The sequence below is a fragment of the Camelus dromedarius genome, chromosome 4, assembly GCF_036321535.1.
Source record: "Camelus dromedarius isolate mCamDro1 chromosome 4, mCamDro1.pat, whole genome shotgun sequence".
In the NCBI taxonomy this organism is placed as follows: Eukaryota; Metazoa; Chordata; class Mammalia; order Artiodactyla; family Camelidae; genus Camelus; species Camelus dromedarius.
In genome coordinates this window covers 48,521,395-48,540,068 of record NC_087439.1, presented here as the reverse complement: position 1 = coordinate 48,540,068, position 18,674 = coordinate 48,521,395, and the positions used below count along the sequence as shown (strand labels likewise).

The following is an 18,674-nucleotide window of genomic DNA, read 5'->3' as shown; positions in this document are numbered from 1 at the left end:
GGGCTTGGAAGGGATAATAAAGATGTGCTGAATTCTTCTTTCTCTTCCCATAGCATGGAATTCTTTTCTGCTGTTCCTATTAGTGACAATCAAACTGGAGATGTGAATGTCAGAAACATGAGAAGCAGACGTGCTGGTTTCCTTATAGAAGCCAGGGTTTGGGTCAGTATAACATAGACCCAGTTGAGAATGGCTTCAGTTTTTACCTAGGTCAGTGCCCAAAGACACACACCTTGGCCAGGGCCACGTGGGCCCCTTAGTAGCTCACCCATCTCCCTCCCTGTCCGTCCTTTTCAGCCTGCTTCTGACCAGTATTCTCTGGGGCAGACTCTTTTGGGATCTGTTAATTAATCCAGCCTTTGATCTCAGTTTTTAAGGTGATCAATGTGACAGGAGGTCCTGATAGGTGAAGAGCAGTCTCAGATGCCATGGTAATAAAGTCATCTTTTTTCCAGTTGCTAAAAAGAAGAGGTCTTTAAAGCAAGTTGCTGTGCCCTTTTTTCATGAAGGTGTAACTCATGCCACGTACTCTGTCACTTTCATTTGTCAAGATGCACCAGAAGCTTTGGAGGTGGTCTAAAGGAAATATTTGTGGCCAACTCAGAAGGCTACTTTGCTCAGGACCACCTCTGATTTCACTAATACTGTTGTTTACTGATGCTATTTGTGCTTTTGCATTATCTTCCCAAAACATTCCCAAAGGAATCCCTTTTATAAATTAATCAAGTGATTTGTTTAAATAACTCTAAGGAAGAAATGGTGCTATTTATAAAAGAACTGGTTATTTTCCCACCTCATAAAGCCAATGTCACCATTAAACTCAACAGTCAACAGCAGAAGCAGGTGGCTTCTGTTTATGAGAAACAGTAGCTAAAGATTAGAGAATGTAAAGGAATGAGGCAAGATGCTACTAACACTTCCTTTCTCACAAGACCACTGGTCCATCAGCCTCAACTACGAGAAACACAGACAAGGAACCAGAAGTTTGGTGGTTTGGTTTTGTTTCTTAATGCCTTCAAGAGGAAGAAAGACGACACGTTTTCTTGATTTACATGCAGTGCTGGCTGAGTTATCGTATCAGATTTCCTCGTCCACAAGTAAGATTTGGTGAATGCAAAAGGGAGAAGGGGATAAGGAAGAAGGAAAAAGAGCTGACAGCCTTGGAGAACAAGAAGGGATAGGAAAACTAAAACACAAATTTATGAAAACATAAAAATCTTTGGCAATTTAGAATAGAAAACCCCTTTAGAATGACACACGGAAAATGTCACTTAATGGGTGTCTGTTAGTTGTGTTGTGTTGTAAAGACAGCAGTCATTCTGATTCCCTGAATGCTGACCTGCGCAGATCTCTGAGGGTGTCTGCTGCACTAGAGGGCATTCCAGGCACAAGTCGCGCCCTCTTATAGCCCAGGGCTCGGCCCAGCTCCCGCACAGCTTGTCAGCCACCCCAGCCTCCTCTCTCCCAGATCTCACCCTCACGCTTTCTTAGCATCCTCCTGAGCAGAAAGAACCCCCAAGACTCTTTTAATTATTATATTTTGAATGCCCATTACATTTTGATTCAATCATTTTGAGACACGTAACCAAAAAATACAACCAATATCTAGTAAATAGCATTGTCTGCAGGTGTCAGTGCCCCCGAGCCTCGTCTGCAGGGACAGCACCCTGTTCCCACAGCGCTAGACAGAGCCGCACGGCTGCAGGGCTGTCCTAAGTTGTACAGTGTGTGCAGTTGACTTGTTAGAGATTATCTTTTTCTGAATTGGTAAAATACGTGATATGAACATCACTGATAATGTAAAACTGCACAAAAAACATTTAGATAAAGCTCCGTTGTAACACAATCACCCTTTTAAAAAGAATGTGTCACTTTCTCTTCACTGCACTTGACACAGTTGTAGGATGACTGTAGTGTCATCCAGGAAAGAAGCTTGCTTTCAAGTCCAGCAGCCTTTCTCTGAATTTCTGGCCAGTTCCCGTTCCTGTTCCCCCACTTTTTCTAAATTCTTCATTTGCTTAGTAACTGAACTTACTTCCTAACCCACAGAAACTCGACCATCAGGTATGATCGCCTGTAGCCTTCTGCCTCCAGGACCCCATCACTCCTGCACTGCACAGCCATCCTTTCCCCCTTGGCCCAGGGAGACTGATTGTTCTCTTATTCAAAGCTAACCCTTCTGCTCTGCATCCCATGTCCACTGGATGCCCTCAGGAACCCTACTCCATGAGTGACCTCCTCTTTACTAGGAATCTTCAATCAGCATTTTCTGTCCCTACCGTTGCCGCCCCCACCCCCCGACCTGACTTCCATTCCTGTTCTTCTACTTCTGTTCCCCTGTTAATGCCACATTTCCCTATCACCAGGCCCCAAACCCTAAGAGTTATTAGCCCCTGTTCCTCTCCTCTCCTTTGCCTCTGATTCAGTTAATCACAAGCCCCACTGATTCTGCCTCCTGAACAACTCGTTCATTCCATAATCTCAGCCACCACTGCTTGAGTCCAGGTCGTCTGCTACCTAGACTTCCTGCTGTAGCACCCTACACAGTCCGTCTTCCTCCAGCCTTGTCCACTTGACTGGGTCACTTTCCTTAAAAACCTTCAGTGGTCCTGCCCTGCTCACTGAACAAAGTGTCAGTTTGTAGATGTGGACAAGGCCCCACCTGCCTCTCTCATCTCCCGCCATGTGGGTCATCCCCACCCCACCCACAATGAACTGCCTTCCAATTCTCTAAACATCTCATTGTTTTGCTCCTGGTGTGCCCTTGATTTCGTTGGAACAGCCTTTCCTAATGTGCCCTGCTCCAACACACACCCTCATTTAGTGCTGATCAGCTGACCTGCTCATTCCAGAAGCCTCGGCTCACTCTTCTTACCCGAGCAGCGCCCTCCCCGGCGTCCCTCACACTTTAGAGGCACTTTCAGAAGAGCCTTTCCACACTATATTTGACAGAAGAAACCTATGGTGAATTCCTTGAGCCAACATTTTTTTAATCTTTGTGTATGTCATCACTTAATAAATGTTTATGAAAGAATAACAGATGATTAATGAATGAAGTCTATTTGTTTTGATGACCTCTAGGGGAATAAAAAAAAACAAAAAGGCTACAGTATTCAGTGTTTACAAATAAAATCCAGTGTCATGGAGTCATGAAGATCACAGAACAAAATGTAAGAAATAACAAACTTTAGATACAAAAATTCAAAAGGGAACCTAGTTAAACCCTATTATAGAAATAAAACTTCTATTTGTGCTTCAAGACCTACTTCTAAAACCATTTCCTGGAGAGTTGTATAACCTACCTTACAAGCGGTTCAGAAAAACAAAATTAAATACAACACCACTACTAAAACTATCCCCAAATGGCAGGGTGCCTTTATAAAAAGCTGTCCAAGAAGCAATGTATAAAGAACGATTTCCTAAAGATCATGTGGTCTTCTGATTAGAGAACAGTGGGCCTGCCTGCATCCTGATCCCGAAACCCGCCCTTCAGCATGTGTAATACGAAGAAATGTCCTGAGAGATTCAAAAGCCCACATTCACTACCGCTTCTGCGAAGGTGAGGAAGGGAATTGGTTCTGTCACAGCATCTCAGTACTCAGTTCTGTTTGCCAAGAGCTCTCCTGTTTCAGTGATTTCCGGACCAGTGTAACTTTAACACCCTTCACCACGAGGTAACCGGCAGGCCCAAATCCGGGACTTCCTCCACGCCTCTCGTCCGATTTATTAACCTTACCAAGTTCAGTGATGCTGGATTATCCTGAGACTTTTCCCTAAAAATAACTTCACAATTCTTACAGCTATTTCATGGTTATATAACTTTCTAAATATGAGTCAGTGCAATCTATTTCACTCATTCCCCTCAGATTAAAGCAAGATTGCATACTTTATCCAGTTCTGTTCACTCAGAGGAACATAGAAAAAAACCAAACACATCACAGACTATCTGAATGTTGATCTTGGGCTCAGCTTCAGGAACTCCAGGAAATGCTTTCAATTTACAGGCTCTGAACATCATTAACAATCCAGAGGCAACTGTGCCTGCGTTCCTGACACTGTTCCGTAGAAGACGTAGAAGGGACTATGGCCTTCTTTTCAGATCAACACAATGTTTTGTACTTAGCAGCAGCCGGAGTCACAAGCACATACCTGCTTGGAATGAATGCTGGGTTATCCACTGCCACCTTATGTGGACATTTTGGCCAGTAGTAGTAGTTTGAATTCTGATATACCGTATTTCATAGATTCTAATATGTGCTTTTTTTTTATTTTAATATCTCTGAAATTGGGATTTAGCTTATAAATCAGTGGCATGTAATTTAATTGGCATCATTTTTCTAAATGGAATTATACGTCTTACATTCAGTGTAAGTCTTATGTTCAGTAACATCTTAAGTTCAAAGAAATACATTTGATTGATAGATTTTTAAAATCACTTACTTAGTTTCTAAGACCTATTCAATACGTAAGTAGAACAGTAGCAAAAATGACAATCTTAGCTGTGAATTTCATTGTTTGCAGTAGCTGTTTTGGCAAATGCTGATATTGGAATCAAATCATTACACTTTGTGATGTTCACTCTCTTGTATTACTGTTTTCTTCTGGAGGAAATCATACAGATAAGAAACTACCTCAAGTAAATGTAATTTGATACAGATCAGTGACTTCCTTGTTCCTTCTCCCTTTTCTTTTAACTTATTTCTTGAGTGTATTTTCAGCCAGTATTTGCTTAGCAATCTTAAAAGTGTTACTGGTAATATTGAAGATATTTTTTCTTTTATACTTTAATGTTTGGGGTTTGGATTTATTGCTTCTCTATTCTACCAGTATTTTTTCATCTGAGTTAAGCTAGAATGGCTTCTCTTTCCTAACCATAAAGTCTAGAGGTATCTTAGCATTTAAATTATTCTTCTTTGAGGATTCCTATCTGTGGGATAAGAGAATAAAATGAAGTAAAACCTTTATGAGCTTGAAGGATGAGTGAATAATTACCATACTAAAACAGGGTTTCTGATCAGCTGTAGCTTCTGCAGTTTCTAAAATATATTTATTTTCTTTGCTGACATAGGAAGTATCATAATGGTTTTGAACAGAAATTGGCCCTTTTTAATGATTCTCTTGTGACCAGACACTAAATATCACCTTCAACACTGGTGGCCCTAACTGTGGTCATAGAGGACAGAAGGTGGATCATCTGACAAAATCCTTCCAGGACCCAGACAGGTTTCCTCCTTAGTCCTCCCCCCACCCCGCCCGCAGCACTCAGAATGTGCCAGTGCTTGTATAACACGTAGATGAGACGGCTTCCAGCTGGAGGGGACCAGTTGGAAAACTCCACTGTAGAAATTGTTTTTAAAAGTAAATTGCAGAATATTGGTTTGATTTATCACCATTTCTGAAACAGAGGAAATCAAGCTCTGAAAGAAGTTTTAACTGCTTGTCAGTTCCACTCAACCAAGGATTTTCTGAATGTCACCATATTGTGCCTCTTCAGTACTAACGTGGCTTGTGTCTTAGTCCTGCTGTGGGAATAATCTCCTCATCCATGGGTTTCCCCTCTGGCCACTTTGTCACTACTCTTTTTCAGGTCCATACATTCCGAGGGCCACACTGGTGTGAATACTGTGCCAACTTCATGTGGGGGCTCATTGCTCAGGGAGTGAAATGTGCAGGTAAGAGCTCTTCACTTTTTGTTTTATTAAATAAGTAATGAAGTTATGAGAAGTAAGGTAGGATATTTGCTGTTATGCACGTACAATGGGCTGGATCCCAGTTTGCCCTTAACATACATGCACTAGGCTGGATTCTCAGGCAGCAACTTTGGAAATTGATATCTTATCTGCCCTTAACCTTCCTGTACTTAATGGGCAGCAGTCTAGGGATCTGCCCCGTTAAAAAGAGAGAAGTTCTCCTGTCAAAAAGTCTAATAAAAGGAGATAAAAGTAAGGCAGTTATATTTGTCTTGCCTTTGATGTTGCAGTAACTAAATTTACAAAAATGAGTTTTTAAAGCAGCGTACAGGGACCTGTGATTGTTGCCTTAGAAACTGAATTTTAAGGATAACTTAAGCTGGATTGTCCTTACTAAATTTTGTGAAATCAAATTGAAGCTTTAAAAATCTGTGAATTTATCTTCAAAGATGATTACCAAATTCCAAAAAAGCACTTGGTCACTAATATTTTGTTTGTGACATTTTGAAATCTTGAATATATCAAAACCGTTTTATAAAATATGACCTTAGTATTTTAGATTTAAATTTAGAAACTTTTAAGATTTCCACATAAACAACCAACTCAGGGATTTATTGAAATGCTTTATGAAATAAGTAGTTATTCACATCATGTGAAATTCATTTGTATAGAACAACTGTACTGAGTACTGGTCATTTATTCAAACTGCTCTAAATTCTGGCATAGGCTTAAAAATAATTATTTTAATTTCAAATATATAATGTTAGCTCATAGAAGTTTCTTTCTGCTATTTAAATTGTAAAACTAAAAAATACATTCTTACATGTCTTTTAGCATGAAGCTTGACTCTAAAAATGTATACGAAGAGAAAATTATTTCAAAATGGTAACTGAAGTAATTCTGTCCAATTTAGCACTATAAAAATTAAAAATTCTCATCTCTTTTGTGGCATGATTTTTAATGGAATATTTTTGTTGTCCATTATGTGCAGAAGCTTCTGGGGTCTGACTTTTCTTATTCCTAAATTGCATTTTCTTTGAAAAGCAGAGTACAGGATGCATTGCATGTGAATGTTCCCAGTCACTCCCCTTCAGTTATTGCTCCCTCAGCACAACTAAGGCATGATAAGGCTCTAGGCATATATCAGTAGCCACATCCATTCAGAGACCTCCCTGCTGTGGGGAGGGGTAAGAATTTCCCATGTCTTGACTTTGAACTGTGCAGAGGTGTCCGTCAAGGAGAGCCTCAGCTCAGAGCCAGTCTGATTCCTCCATCAGCCTAGAGGGCTGACAGCCCCATTTGCAGAGTCTCTGCCCAGAGCATAAATGAGAACATTGTCTTTCTGGCTGGTGGTTTCCCAGAGTCAGGATGCCCGACTATCATTAGGAAGGCAGTGGTTGAGCCTTAGAACTGGAGGAGACCACAGAGGAACATGATGGTGTAGTTAAGACCATCCACATCATTGTGGTTTTTCAGAGGCAAATAGAATACCCTTTCCAAAGCACAAATCACCTGCTAGGGGGATGATGGTCTCAGTAAGCCTGGTTTGCCTTTATAACACAACCTTGACCAGCTGAGACTGCAACAGTTTCTTAAACATTTTATGACTGTCACTAACTCAAAAGCTTTTCTTTTACTAGAGCAATGATGTGTATCATTTACATTTTGAAAGAGTGAAGGCCATGTCCATGAGAATTGAGTCTGCTGTTAGCAGAGAACTAGTACAACACATATGAATTATCTTTGGCAATAGGCTACAGTCCCCAGTCATGCTTCAAAGAAATGTTTGGGAACATTTATAATAGTAATAATGTGAAGGAAAAGAAGAAAGAAAATGATTCACCCCATCCCATAGCCACCCACTTTAATTGCCTCTACTTTTTATTGTGAGTAAAGGTCAAAAATTTAAAGAAAAGCTTTTTCATCTTATGTTATATCTTGCCTTCAGAAGCATTATATTCTGTGTCATTGGAACCATATTAATGAGCAATGTAAGAGCAAGTCAACCCAGTTTTTAAAATGTGGAATGTTGAGATTTGAATTACTTCTCTTCTCTATGACAACTAATTACATTTGGATTGACAGTGGCCATCCTGACCTTTGAGCCATCTGCTGTGTATAAAACAGAATGCAAAGAATTAAGAATTTAAAGAGAGAGAGAGAACTAACTGTGGTATGGTGAAGACTGATGTCCGCTTCCTGATCCCCAGAACCTGTGAATATGTTTCCTTTCATAGCAAAGGAGGCTCTGTGATTGAGTTAAGGATTTTGAGATGAAGTGATTTCTGTGCATTGCCAGGATGGGCCCTGTGTAATCACGATCACAAGGGTCCCAATAAGAGGAAAGCAAGAGAGGCTGAGTCAGAGAAAAGATGTAAGGACAGAAGCAGAGGTCAGAAAAGAGCAGAGATGCTATACTGCTGACTTTGAAGATGGAGGAAGGGGGCCACGAGCCAAGGAATGCAGGCAGCCTCTGGAAGCTGGAAAAGGCAGGGAAGGAAAGATTCTTCCTTAGAACCTCCAGAAGGAACACGGGCCTGCTAACATCTTGATTTCAGCCCAGTGAAACTGATTTTGGACTTCCAACCTCCAGAACTGTTAGATGATAAACTTATGTTGTTTTAAGCCACGGAGTTTGTGGTCATTTGTTATAGGAGCAACAGGAAGCTAACACACTAGACACTGAACATTAAAGCTGTTACTTCCCAAGAAAAATGGCAGGCTTACTGCCTGTCAGAAAAGAGATGTATTTATCTGCTTTTGATTCTGAAGACAGCTTGCTTTGTTCTGGTTTCTTTTTTCAAAATCCACCAAAGGCTGAAGAGAGCTTGTCAGGAATTTTTAAAGGAATGTTTGCCAAAAGCAGAAACTTTGTATCCCCCCACCCCCTCTTTTTTTTTTTAAACATCATGCAGTGTTGGGTGGTGTTCCAGTCACCAGGCTGGCAGCGTTGCTGTAGGAATCAGACTGAATCTGGCTAATAGCAAGCAAGCTGTCCCTTCACGACTGAAAGCTCTAGGCTTGCTCGGCACCCCACAGCCGACGAGGACAACTGAGGGAGCCTCAGGGACACTCATGAGAATGCAGCCATCAGAGTCATGGTCTTTCCAAAACTCCGCAACACAAGATTCCACAGTCAGCATTAAACGTCTCATCTGCCAACGTCTCCCTTACTCTAGCTTTCTTTCAGGTTCCAAGGGACCATCTAACTGCAGCTTGGGAGTGGTGTTCCTCCTGCTAAAATATTTACAAGCGAAGTAGGTAGACTTCAGAAGTTAAGTGCAGAGGGTCACTGTCATTCAGATAGTTTCCCCAGACCATTTTTCCTTTCTTTATGAAATGTAAGCTTACAGGTTAAAGTAATCTATTATTATTATTATTATTTAATCACTGAGGTCACCAAACATCCCTCTCATGAAGAAGACCATTATTCCACCAAGATTCCTGAATTGTTTTCATTTTAGCCTTACCAGAATACTCTAAGAAGTTGAGCCGGGTAATTATTGTTGTAAATCAGACATACTAACTTAGTGTTGGTTATTTTGAAAGTGACTTCATTTTTCCAGTGTATCATTATCATTGCTGCCGGCCCCCAAAAGGAAATGGCAGCAGTTTTTTCCTAATAAAAAAATGTATTTATTGCTTTGTATGTACAAGCACTTAACTTTTGGGTTGAAGAGAAGGGGTAGTAATGTCCTTTATTTTAATTACTGCTTTGATCATACCTAAAAATTATGTTTGTCCTTGTAACCCAATGAGAAGTTGGTTAGACTTGCTTAAGACTTTCATGTAGCTCCTTTTAATTGTACTTTCATAAATATCCCAAAGGACAAAGTATTCTTCTGAATTTTTCTCGTGAAAATAATGGCTTCTGATGCATGTTAGAAACGGGCTGGCTATTCCCTACTACTCAGCCACAAAAAAGAATGAAATTATGCCATTTGCAGCAACGTGGGCTGACCTCAAGATTATCATGCTAAGTGAAGTAAGTCAGACGGAGAAAGACAAATGTCATATGATATCACTTATATGTAGAATCTAAAAAATGATAGAAATGAACTTATTTACAAAACAGAAACAGATTCAGAGACATAGAGAACAAACTCATGGTTACCAAAGGGGAAAGAAAGCAGGAGGAATAAATTGCTAGTGTGGGATCTGCAGTACAAACTACTGCATATAAAATAGAAAACCAACAGTCTTACTGTTTAGCACAGGAAACTATATTCAATATCTTGTAATAACCTATAATGATAAAGAATCTGAAAAGAACATGTAAGTATAACTGAATCAGTATGTTGTACACCAGAAACTAACAACATTATAAGTCAACTATAGGTCAGTGAAAGAAAAAAGACAAGAAAGAAAGAAATGGACTATTCCCACTCCTCCTGAGTCGGGGTGGGGTGGAGGTAGGGACAACTAAGAGACATGGCTAAAAAAATAAAACTTTTATTTGCAGTTATTTAAAATAGGAACACTCAGAACAGAATGAATAATAATTTTCCTTTTGGAACACACATGAACATTGCTCCTTAATCCTATCAATGAATATAAGTAATAATCAGCTATTTATTTCAAAAAATAGGTTTGTGTGCTTTTTAAATACAAAGCACACATATTTTTCAGAGAAATCAAGACCAGAAAATCTAAGACTAACCTCAAGTTCATAGTCTAAGTAATAGAAGTATTTTATTAGTAAAGGACAGAATAAAATATGATTTGAATTTTTCATTCTTCCTTTCATATGTTTATTCTATGCTTATTAACTTGAAAAATTGGGAGGGGGAAGTGTGGTTTAATTATAACATAAAAATAACCTACCAGACCATGAGATGCAACAAATGAAATACTCTTTTATGGACTTTTTTTTTTTTTTTCCATTTATAGTGTAGAGCTTCCCTGGGAGAAATGGAACTATATAGGAGTTATATGACTTTAATAAATAAGTATGAAAACCAAATAAAGTCTTAATGGCAAACTGAAATATTGATATACTGCTGGTCCCTGAAGCAGCAATTTTCAGAGCAAGCTCGGAGCTGGTATATTGCACTGTGAACTTAAGGATATAAAGATGCTTTATTTTAATGACTTTGCCCTATCCTTTGGTCTTCTGAAGGAGTTCATGTTCCAATCCTGCCAAATATTTGGCCTTTGAAGTTTATTTCTAAAACTACTGAGCATAAAATATTGTCCCATAGTTTAATCTTATTCAAATGGAAGAAAGAATATCAGTTGAGGAAGCATTTCCCTCCTCATTAAATACTGAAATCTGAGCGCAATCATCACTTTATCCAGTTTTTACTGAGTCACAAATAAGTTAGGTGTTTGCTGATGTTTAAAATGGGAGATAACTGTAAACAGTCAAAGGAATAAAGTTAATATTAATATCAAACCATTAGTGCCTTCCAGATGTTTCGATATCCTGTGGATGCATCAGAATTTTACTGTTTTGCTTTCTACTGGACTTCCATTTAGAGTTCATACATAAGGAAAACATATGACAAAACAAGAATATAATGGGCAGGTTTTATCATTGCTTTTTAAAAGTCCTTGCCAAATCATGTATAGATATCTATGACAGTCAAATACAGGAGTGTCTTTTAAACTCAAGTATGTACAGCAAATAATGAGTACAATATACATTATTGAGTAAGAGGTTGAAAATAGATACATTGTTAACCCTGAAAACAGTAACTCAGCGTACGTGGTGTACTGCTGGTGAGAAGTGGTATATATATCGTTCAGTGGGAAGAGCACAGACTTGGTTTAAATCTCAGTTCTACCACTTTCTAGCTGAGTAACTTGAACAAGGCATTTAGCCTCTCTGAGCTTCTTTGTCTTTGTGAAATTAAGACATTGGGATTGGTTGTTACCAATGGCTCTTCCCAGCTGGATCTGTGAGTTCTGTGTTCACGCTTAAAAGTATGAGGCACATCAACATTACTATAAGTAATGAAGCTTTGCTGACTTTTATACTTTTAAAATAATATGTAAGAGTTCTTCTGCTTCTAGCCCAGATGGATAAATGTTTTGTTTTACTCCTCACAACAATAATAGCAAAAGACCACGAAAAAGCCACACTGCTACCCCTACCCGGTGCATGCTACAGCAGAAGCCTTTGGGTTTTCCATCACCATCTTGCAGGATGAAAGTGGTACCCCTGCTCAGCTGGGTCTGTGGGTGGGTCCCTGACGCTCATCCCCACCCTGTAGTAGAAGCCGCACCCACTCAGCCCAGGTCTGTGGACGGGGCCCTGTCTTCCGTGCCCACCCTGCAGTTCCATGCGGCACAGCACTCCTCCCCAGCCCGGTCTGTGGGCAAAACCTGACTTCCATCCCTACATTAGCAGTAATAACTAGGAGGTTGCCCTCTCCCTCCCCAGAATGTGGGGTATAGTCCTGCCATTTGGAGCACATATGAGTTGGTAGGCAAAATAGCACTACAATAGCGTTACAAAGGCTTTATAAACTAGGTTGACATTTGAAACACAGCTTACAAAAGCGTGCCAGGAAGTGCATTCTAAATCTAAACAGGTTAACTACCTGCTAAAATTGAAGATTTCAATAGGAACCAGAGTCTCATAGCACTCAAAATATCCAGGATGCAGTTCTAAATTACATTTCATACCAAATACCAGGAAAATCTTAACTCAGATGAAAAAAGACAATCAACAGTCAGCAATATTGAGATAACACAGATGTTGGAGTTATCAGACAAGGAAAGCAGCTATCATAAAAATGTTCCAAGAAGCAATTATAAACATTCTTGAAACAAATGAAAAAATAGGAAATATCAGAAAAGAAATGAAGGTACAAGAAAGAACTAAATGGAAATTTTAAAACTGAAAAATTTATGAACAAACCATTGGATGGGCTCAGCAGCAGACTGGATGTGTCAGAGGAAGGACTCCTTGAACCTGAAGATAGATCAATAGAAATTATCCAATTCAAATGAGAGAGAAAATAGATTTTTTAAAAGTGAACTGAGCCTTAGAGGCCTGTAGGATAGTAACAAAAGATTTCACACTTGGATGGTTGGAGTCCCAAGAAAGGATAAAGTGAGTGAGAGGGTAAAAGATATTTGAAAAATTAGTGGCTGAAAACTCCCCAAATTTGGTAAAAGCAGTCAGAAAAAAAAGATGTACTTACTTTTATGTAAAGGAAATGCATTAAGAACAGTGAAGATAAGGAAGCAGCTGTAACCCCCTCTTCAGGACCTGGCATTCACATCTGACAAACAGAACTCGCCTAGAGGTCAGCTTAGCACCCAACTTTAAGCTGATTATGACAACATATAACGAACCCCGGGGCACAACCTAGGAAAGGCCTTAAAATGTTGTTTCATCCTTCTAAATAATAACAGAGTCATGGTAAGCACTTATAACTTACTGTGTGTACGTACTATTATATTAACATTAAAGCCTCACATTAACTTAATAATAAATAATAGAACCTAATAACAGCTAATATTAAATGGATAAATACTATTATTATTCCCCTTTTACATAACTGAGGCACAGAAAGTTTAAGTAAGTCAAAATCACATAACTAATAGATTACAGATCTAAGTTTAAATTACAGAAGTTATCCAAAACATTAAAATATTCAGGGAAAATGAGGTCTTTTAACTGGACATTTTGCCACTGATTTGCCATATGACTGAATCAGGAATCCTATTTATATCTAACAGATATAAATAGGAATTTGGGGTTTGGGTCATGTACTTATTTGGACGTTATTTAATTATACAGAGCAGCGTTGGGTGATCTCCTCAGAGAGTATAGATCACGCTCCTTGCTCTGGAAGCCTCTCTGTATTTGTAGAAGCAGCTGTTGCTCCTGAGTGATGAAGGGGCAGCATTAGCACTGGCCGTGCCATCCCCGGTGCTTGTCCACTTCCACTCACACGTGCAAGGACTCAACTTCCCTCTGCACCTGGCCTGTCTTTGCATGTAGTAGGTGCTCAATACATATGAATTCCTCAGAGTCACCACAGCCTTAAGGTCTTTTTCAGGTTGGCAGGGTCTCTGTATTTAATGAAAGCATGATTCCGTTGAGAAGTTTTGGCTACTTTTCCTTGTCTCTGTTCATTGTTCCTGCCATACATAACTAGACTGCAGCTTTACCAAAAGTCACAATAATGATGATGATTGTCAGTATTTGTCTGACATTTTATAATATGCAAACCACCTTGCATGCATTGGCTCATGAATTCTCATAACAATTCTGTGAGGTAAATACTGTGCTCCCCCTTCCTGCCAAAACAGCAAACAAAACTGAAGCTTGCCTCAGGACAGTGGTCAGGGCATTGTGTGGTTTGCAGATTCATTGAGACCTGGCTGCAAACTGTGTATACCTCCCTTGGGTTGAGTTTACTAGAGGTCAGCATCAAATTTTCATGAACTTAAAAACAAATGGGTAATGTTTTAAAAAACATAAAGGTGATGTTTATTTTAGTTAAATTATTCAGGTATGGTCCATGTCTCTTAGGTCTAATCTAGCAAAATATTTAGATTCCTCTCTATTTCTTCTAAAATGCCATTTTACTCTTCTTATTGAACATAAAATGTCTCAAAATATTAACTGGGAAATAGCTGGGTTCTGGCATCATGGAAGTTATAACCCAGTAAAATTACAAAGCAAAGGAATAACTTCAGTAGAGGCAGTATGGTAGAGGTGCTAATAAAATTGTGGACTTTGCAGTCTTTGTAGGCGTGAATCTCAGTTGCACTGTGTACCAAATGTCGTGGGTAAGTCACTTAACACCTGTGTGCTTGGTTTCATCAGCTTTAGAAAATGAGAATAATAGTACCTGTTTTAATAGAGTTTTGTGAACTTAAATGAAATAATGTAAAGCGCTTAGAATAGTGCTTGGCTGTAATAGTGTTAGTCATAACAAATAGTAATAACCTTAGCTATTTTTGGCTACTAGATGTATCATATATTCATTATCTTGTACATATATATGACGGGCGAGGAGTGGACAGGTGCGAGCGGCACTGTGTTAGAGGGCCCTGCGATACTCTTACTTTTGGAGGTTCGATTCCACCTCATAGCAGACGTATTAAAATGCAGTTATATCCCACATTATAATTTTTATATATATTTAAAGAAATGGGTATATTTTTAGTTGACTAGTTGGTACAATGTTACATCTTGTAGACATTTAATTGAACACTGATTGATTTTGTCTGGTTTGGGTTGGTTTCCTCCTGAGATCATACAGCAGGTAAATGACAGAGCATGAGCTAGAATTCTGGGCTTCTACCTTAAAATCAATTTTTTCTAAAGAAAGGATGGGAAGAATGTTTCCCCTACTCCACAGCCTGGAAGCTAGTCCCCTTTTAAACCTAATTGAGGCTGGAATGTCTTGCCAAAATAAACACTCCCGAAGGCTCAAAACTCTGAAAATATTCATGAGTTTTTCCTTTCTTTATTCTTTTTTTAGATTGCGGTTTGAATGTTCATAAGCAGTGTTCCAAGATGGTCCCAAATGACTGTAAGCCAGACTTGAAGCACGTCAAGAAGGTGTACAGTTGTGACCTTACAACACTTGTGAAAGCCCACATCGCTAAGCGGCCCATGGTGGTGGACATGTGCATCAGGGAAATTGAATCCAGAGGTGAGGCATTTCCAGCGCCTGTTGTAATTCACCACGAATGCGAGTCATACTGCCTTTCTGGGTGCCTCACTACACAACCAGGTTTTCTTCTGGAAGTTTAGGGGGAACGATTTCAGATACCAAGTGATCTGAAAGTCTGAAGTGAATTCATTTAACCAATAATTAACCAGCATAATTTGAAGGTACATTTAACCAGCTATAAGAAATATACTTAAAAATATATTTAGGGATGATACTTTCAGTCTGTAAAAGTTCACATGTAAATACCAATTCATTTTTTAGCCTTTATGTTTTTCTTAGGTCCAAAAAGCAAAGGTGTAACCAGTCTGTTTAAAACTCTCCTACGCCAAAGAAAAAAACAAACCAAACCCCAGAACTGCACCCTAATTATTCTTTGCCACTTGGGAATTACTGCTACAGGCCTATTAATATAATTTATCTTATTCTTCTATTATGTAAGAGAATTTATGGTGTAATTGGGGTGATTAATTATTTCCCTTAAGACTCAACATAGTTGATCTAATTAAATCTATTTGATCTTAAATGATGAGCCAAATTACAGATATTCAGGTGACAGTAGGTCAGAGTTAAAGAACTGTGAGTGAAACGGTTTTATTTTAGGAGAAAAGTGTGAAGAGGTCTCTAAACATGTATATTTCATCATTCTTCCTGACACGTTACTTCCCCAGCCTGAAGCATGGAAAGAAGGTAAAATGTGAAGAAAAGGCGTAATTCCGAAGAAACTAATTAGCTCCCCTGCTTTATTTTTACAGGTCTTAATTCTGAAGGACTATATCGAGTATCAGGATTCAGTGACCTAATTGAAGATGTCAAGATGGCTTTTGACAGAGGTGGGTTTTCCAGCAGGTTCATTAACTTACAACAATAATACTCTGCCAAAAAAGCACAGCTTCTTATGTTATTCTTTGCATCATTTTTTTCTAAATCATTAATGATTATTATGCCAATAAAAAGGCTTAGCTTACAATTTTTGTTATTTTTTATTAGTTGTAAATATTAAACTGTTAAATTTCAGGATGAGAAAGAAGCATAAAATTTAACTATATTCCAATATTTGAGTATCTAAGGCTGATCCATGTTCACTGAAATATATAAAGAGCAATTACATTTACCAAGAACCATAGAGAAAACGGTGCCGAGGGGGTGGGCAGGGATCTAAGTTATTACACATCTCAGATTTCCTGGGTCTGCGGCGGCCCACCTAACCCTGCCTTCGTGCCTGCTTCCCCAGCAGTCATGTTACCTAAGTCCTGGCTCATGTGTCCAGGCAAGAATCTGAGAGGAGCTGAGCACTGTCTGGCATCAGACCTCCTGTGGAGGAGGGAACCAGCCAAAGAAAAGCTCAGTGTGGCTTATTTCCTCTTAACTAACATTTAAGTTAAGATTTGTTCCCAGGTTCTCCAGTTTGTTTTTGTTTTGAGTACTGGAATATGTGGTACCAAAGAACTGTAAGCTTGAATACAGAAGGTGGAAGAGAATAGGAGCTGTGATCGTAAAGAGCCTGTTCCCTTTGCAAGTATATATTTCTAGTTCCATTACACACCTCTCCCAGCACAAATCTCTTTAATAGCCAACAGAGGCATAAGACAAAATAAATTAAATATCGTTACCAACCCGACAGGAGGAAATCTAGGCCAGCCCAAGTATTTGATAAGATCAAAGGAGATGAAGTGAAGTAACAGCATCAGAAATAACCCTGAATCAACACCAGGTTAAACGTTAACAGGCATCGCGTTTTCTCCGGAAGGCAGCCGCTGAGCATGCCCACCCCCGGCCACTGGCTGTGGGAGATTCCCCATGTAACTCCTCTTCTCCTGCCCCTGCCCGGTCTCCCCTATTGTTAACAGCTTGCATTGGTACATTTGTTACACTTGATGAACCAACACTGATCCATTATATCAAAGTTCAGTCTTTACGCTGTACAGTCCTATGGGTTTTGGCAAATGCATAATGTCATGTATCCACCATGATAGTGTCATACAGAACTTTCACTACCATGAGGACCCCTGTGCTCTACTTGTTCTTTCTTCCCTCCATAATTAAACATGGAAAACAACTTTTAAGAATAAAAATTTCACATAGCGAAAAAAAATGTGACAATGAATATTATAAATGTTCATATAGAACTGAAAAATTGTGTTCTATACTAGAAATTGATACAACATTGTAAAATGACTATTACTCAATAAAAAAATGTTTAAAAATAAACATTTCAAAATAGATTTAATCTTTCACAGAAAAAAAAATATATATATATATATATCAGCCCAGTGAATTTGATGTTAAAAACTGAAGCATTGCTAATCTTTAAAGACTGTTATTTGTTAAAAGTGCTGTGAATCCAGATATTTACTTTTGTTTCTCTTAACATCCTTCAAAGATGGTGAGAAAGCAGATATTTCTGTGAACATGTATGAAGACATCAACATCATCACGGGTGCGCTGAAACTGTACTTCAGGGATTTACCCATCCCACTCATCACGTATGACGCCTACCCTAAGTTTATAGAGTCTGCCAGTAAGTATGATGGCGCGCAATCCAAATAACCTAACAAGTCGCCTCTCTTGGTAATCACGTCTCCTATTTTTTTCTGCTGAATATCTTAAATGCATTTTATGAACTATTTCCCCCTGGCCTCTCTCCATGGCTAATATACTCACAAGAATCTTGAACTCTCCTGTAATATGGGTTATTTATGACTTCTGCCACCAGAAGCATCTTTGTCATGTGCTAACCGGTATTTTCCCAAGTAAGGCTTGTACCAGTTCTCTCCTTAGATATGGACCAGTACTTTTGTAAAATAGAATAGAAGTGAGTAGAAAAATAAAATTGAAAAAGCAAGACCAACTGTTTGATTATTAGATTCAGCAAGCATACAGATTGCTCGTCAGATTGCTGTAAAAGTTTCTCAGTTCTTACTCTCAATTTCTGTACTTCTATGATAGGCCATTAATGAACAGTTTGAAAACTGGCACTGGTCTGTAGATCATATTTCAAGGAGCACTGTTTTAGATCAAAAAGTTATTTTTTCAGTTCTAGTTAAGATGAAAATGAGAAAGCAGAGGCTCATTTGCCAAATTTTATTTATAGTGCAAAAATCATACCTGCAATTCACACTTGTTTTTTTAAAGAAGGAAATCTTTTTAAGTGTTAGCATTACCATTTTATAGAAAAGAGGCTATTTCTGTCGTTTGCTTTCCTCTCTTAAAAACCATATGCAGTCTTGATCTTTAAATAATAACATCACTTCCTTAGTAACGCTGATTTGCTTTTTGACTTTGCAATTTCATGAAGTAGAAACTTTCTTTGTTCTGATTTCCAGTCTCCCCTTCAGAGCTT

The 18,674-nt window shown here is 38.8% G+C and overlaps 1 protein-coding gene across 5 annotated transcripts in view; it reads left to right on the top strand.

The window, feature by feature from the left end:
• The window catches only part of CHN1 (chimerin 1), a 188,459-nt gene that overhangs the window by 161,755 nt on the left and 8,030 nt on the right, over nucleotides 1-18,674 (top strand). For all 5 annotated transcript variants that reach the window (XM_064484920.1, XM_064484919.1, XM_031451689.2 and 2 more), the window contains 4 exons: nucleotides 5,588-5,672; nucleotides 15,140-15,313; nucleotides 16,087-16,164; nucleotides 17,715-17,852. In XM_064484920.1, the coding sequence (XP_064340990.1) occupies nucleotides 5,588-5,672; nucleotides 15,140-15,313; nucleotides 16,087-16,164; nucleotides 17,715-17,852 (475 nt within the window). The remainder of the gene's footprint in view (nucleotides 1-5,587; nucleotides 5,673-15,139; nucleotides 15,314-16,086; nucleotides 16,165-17,714; nucleotides 17,853-18,674) is intronic.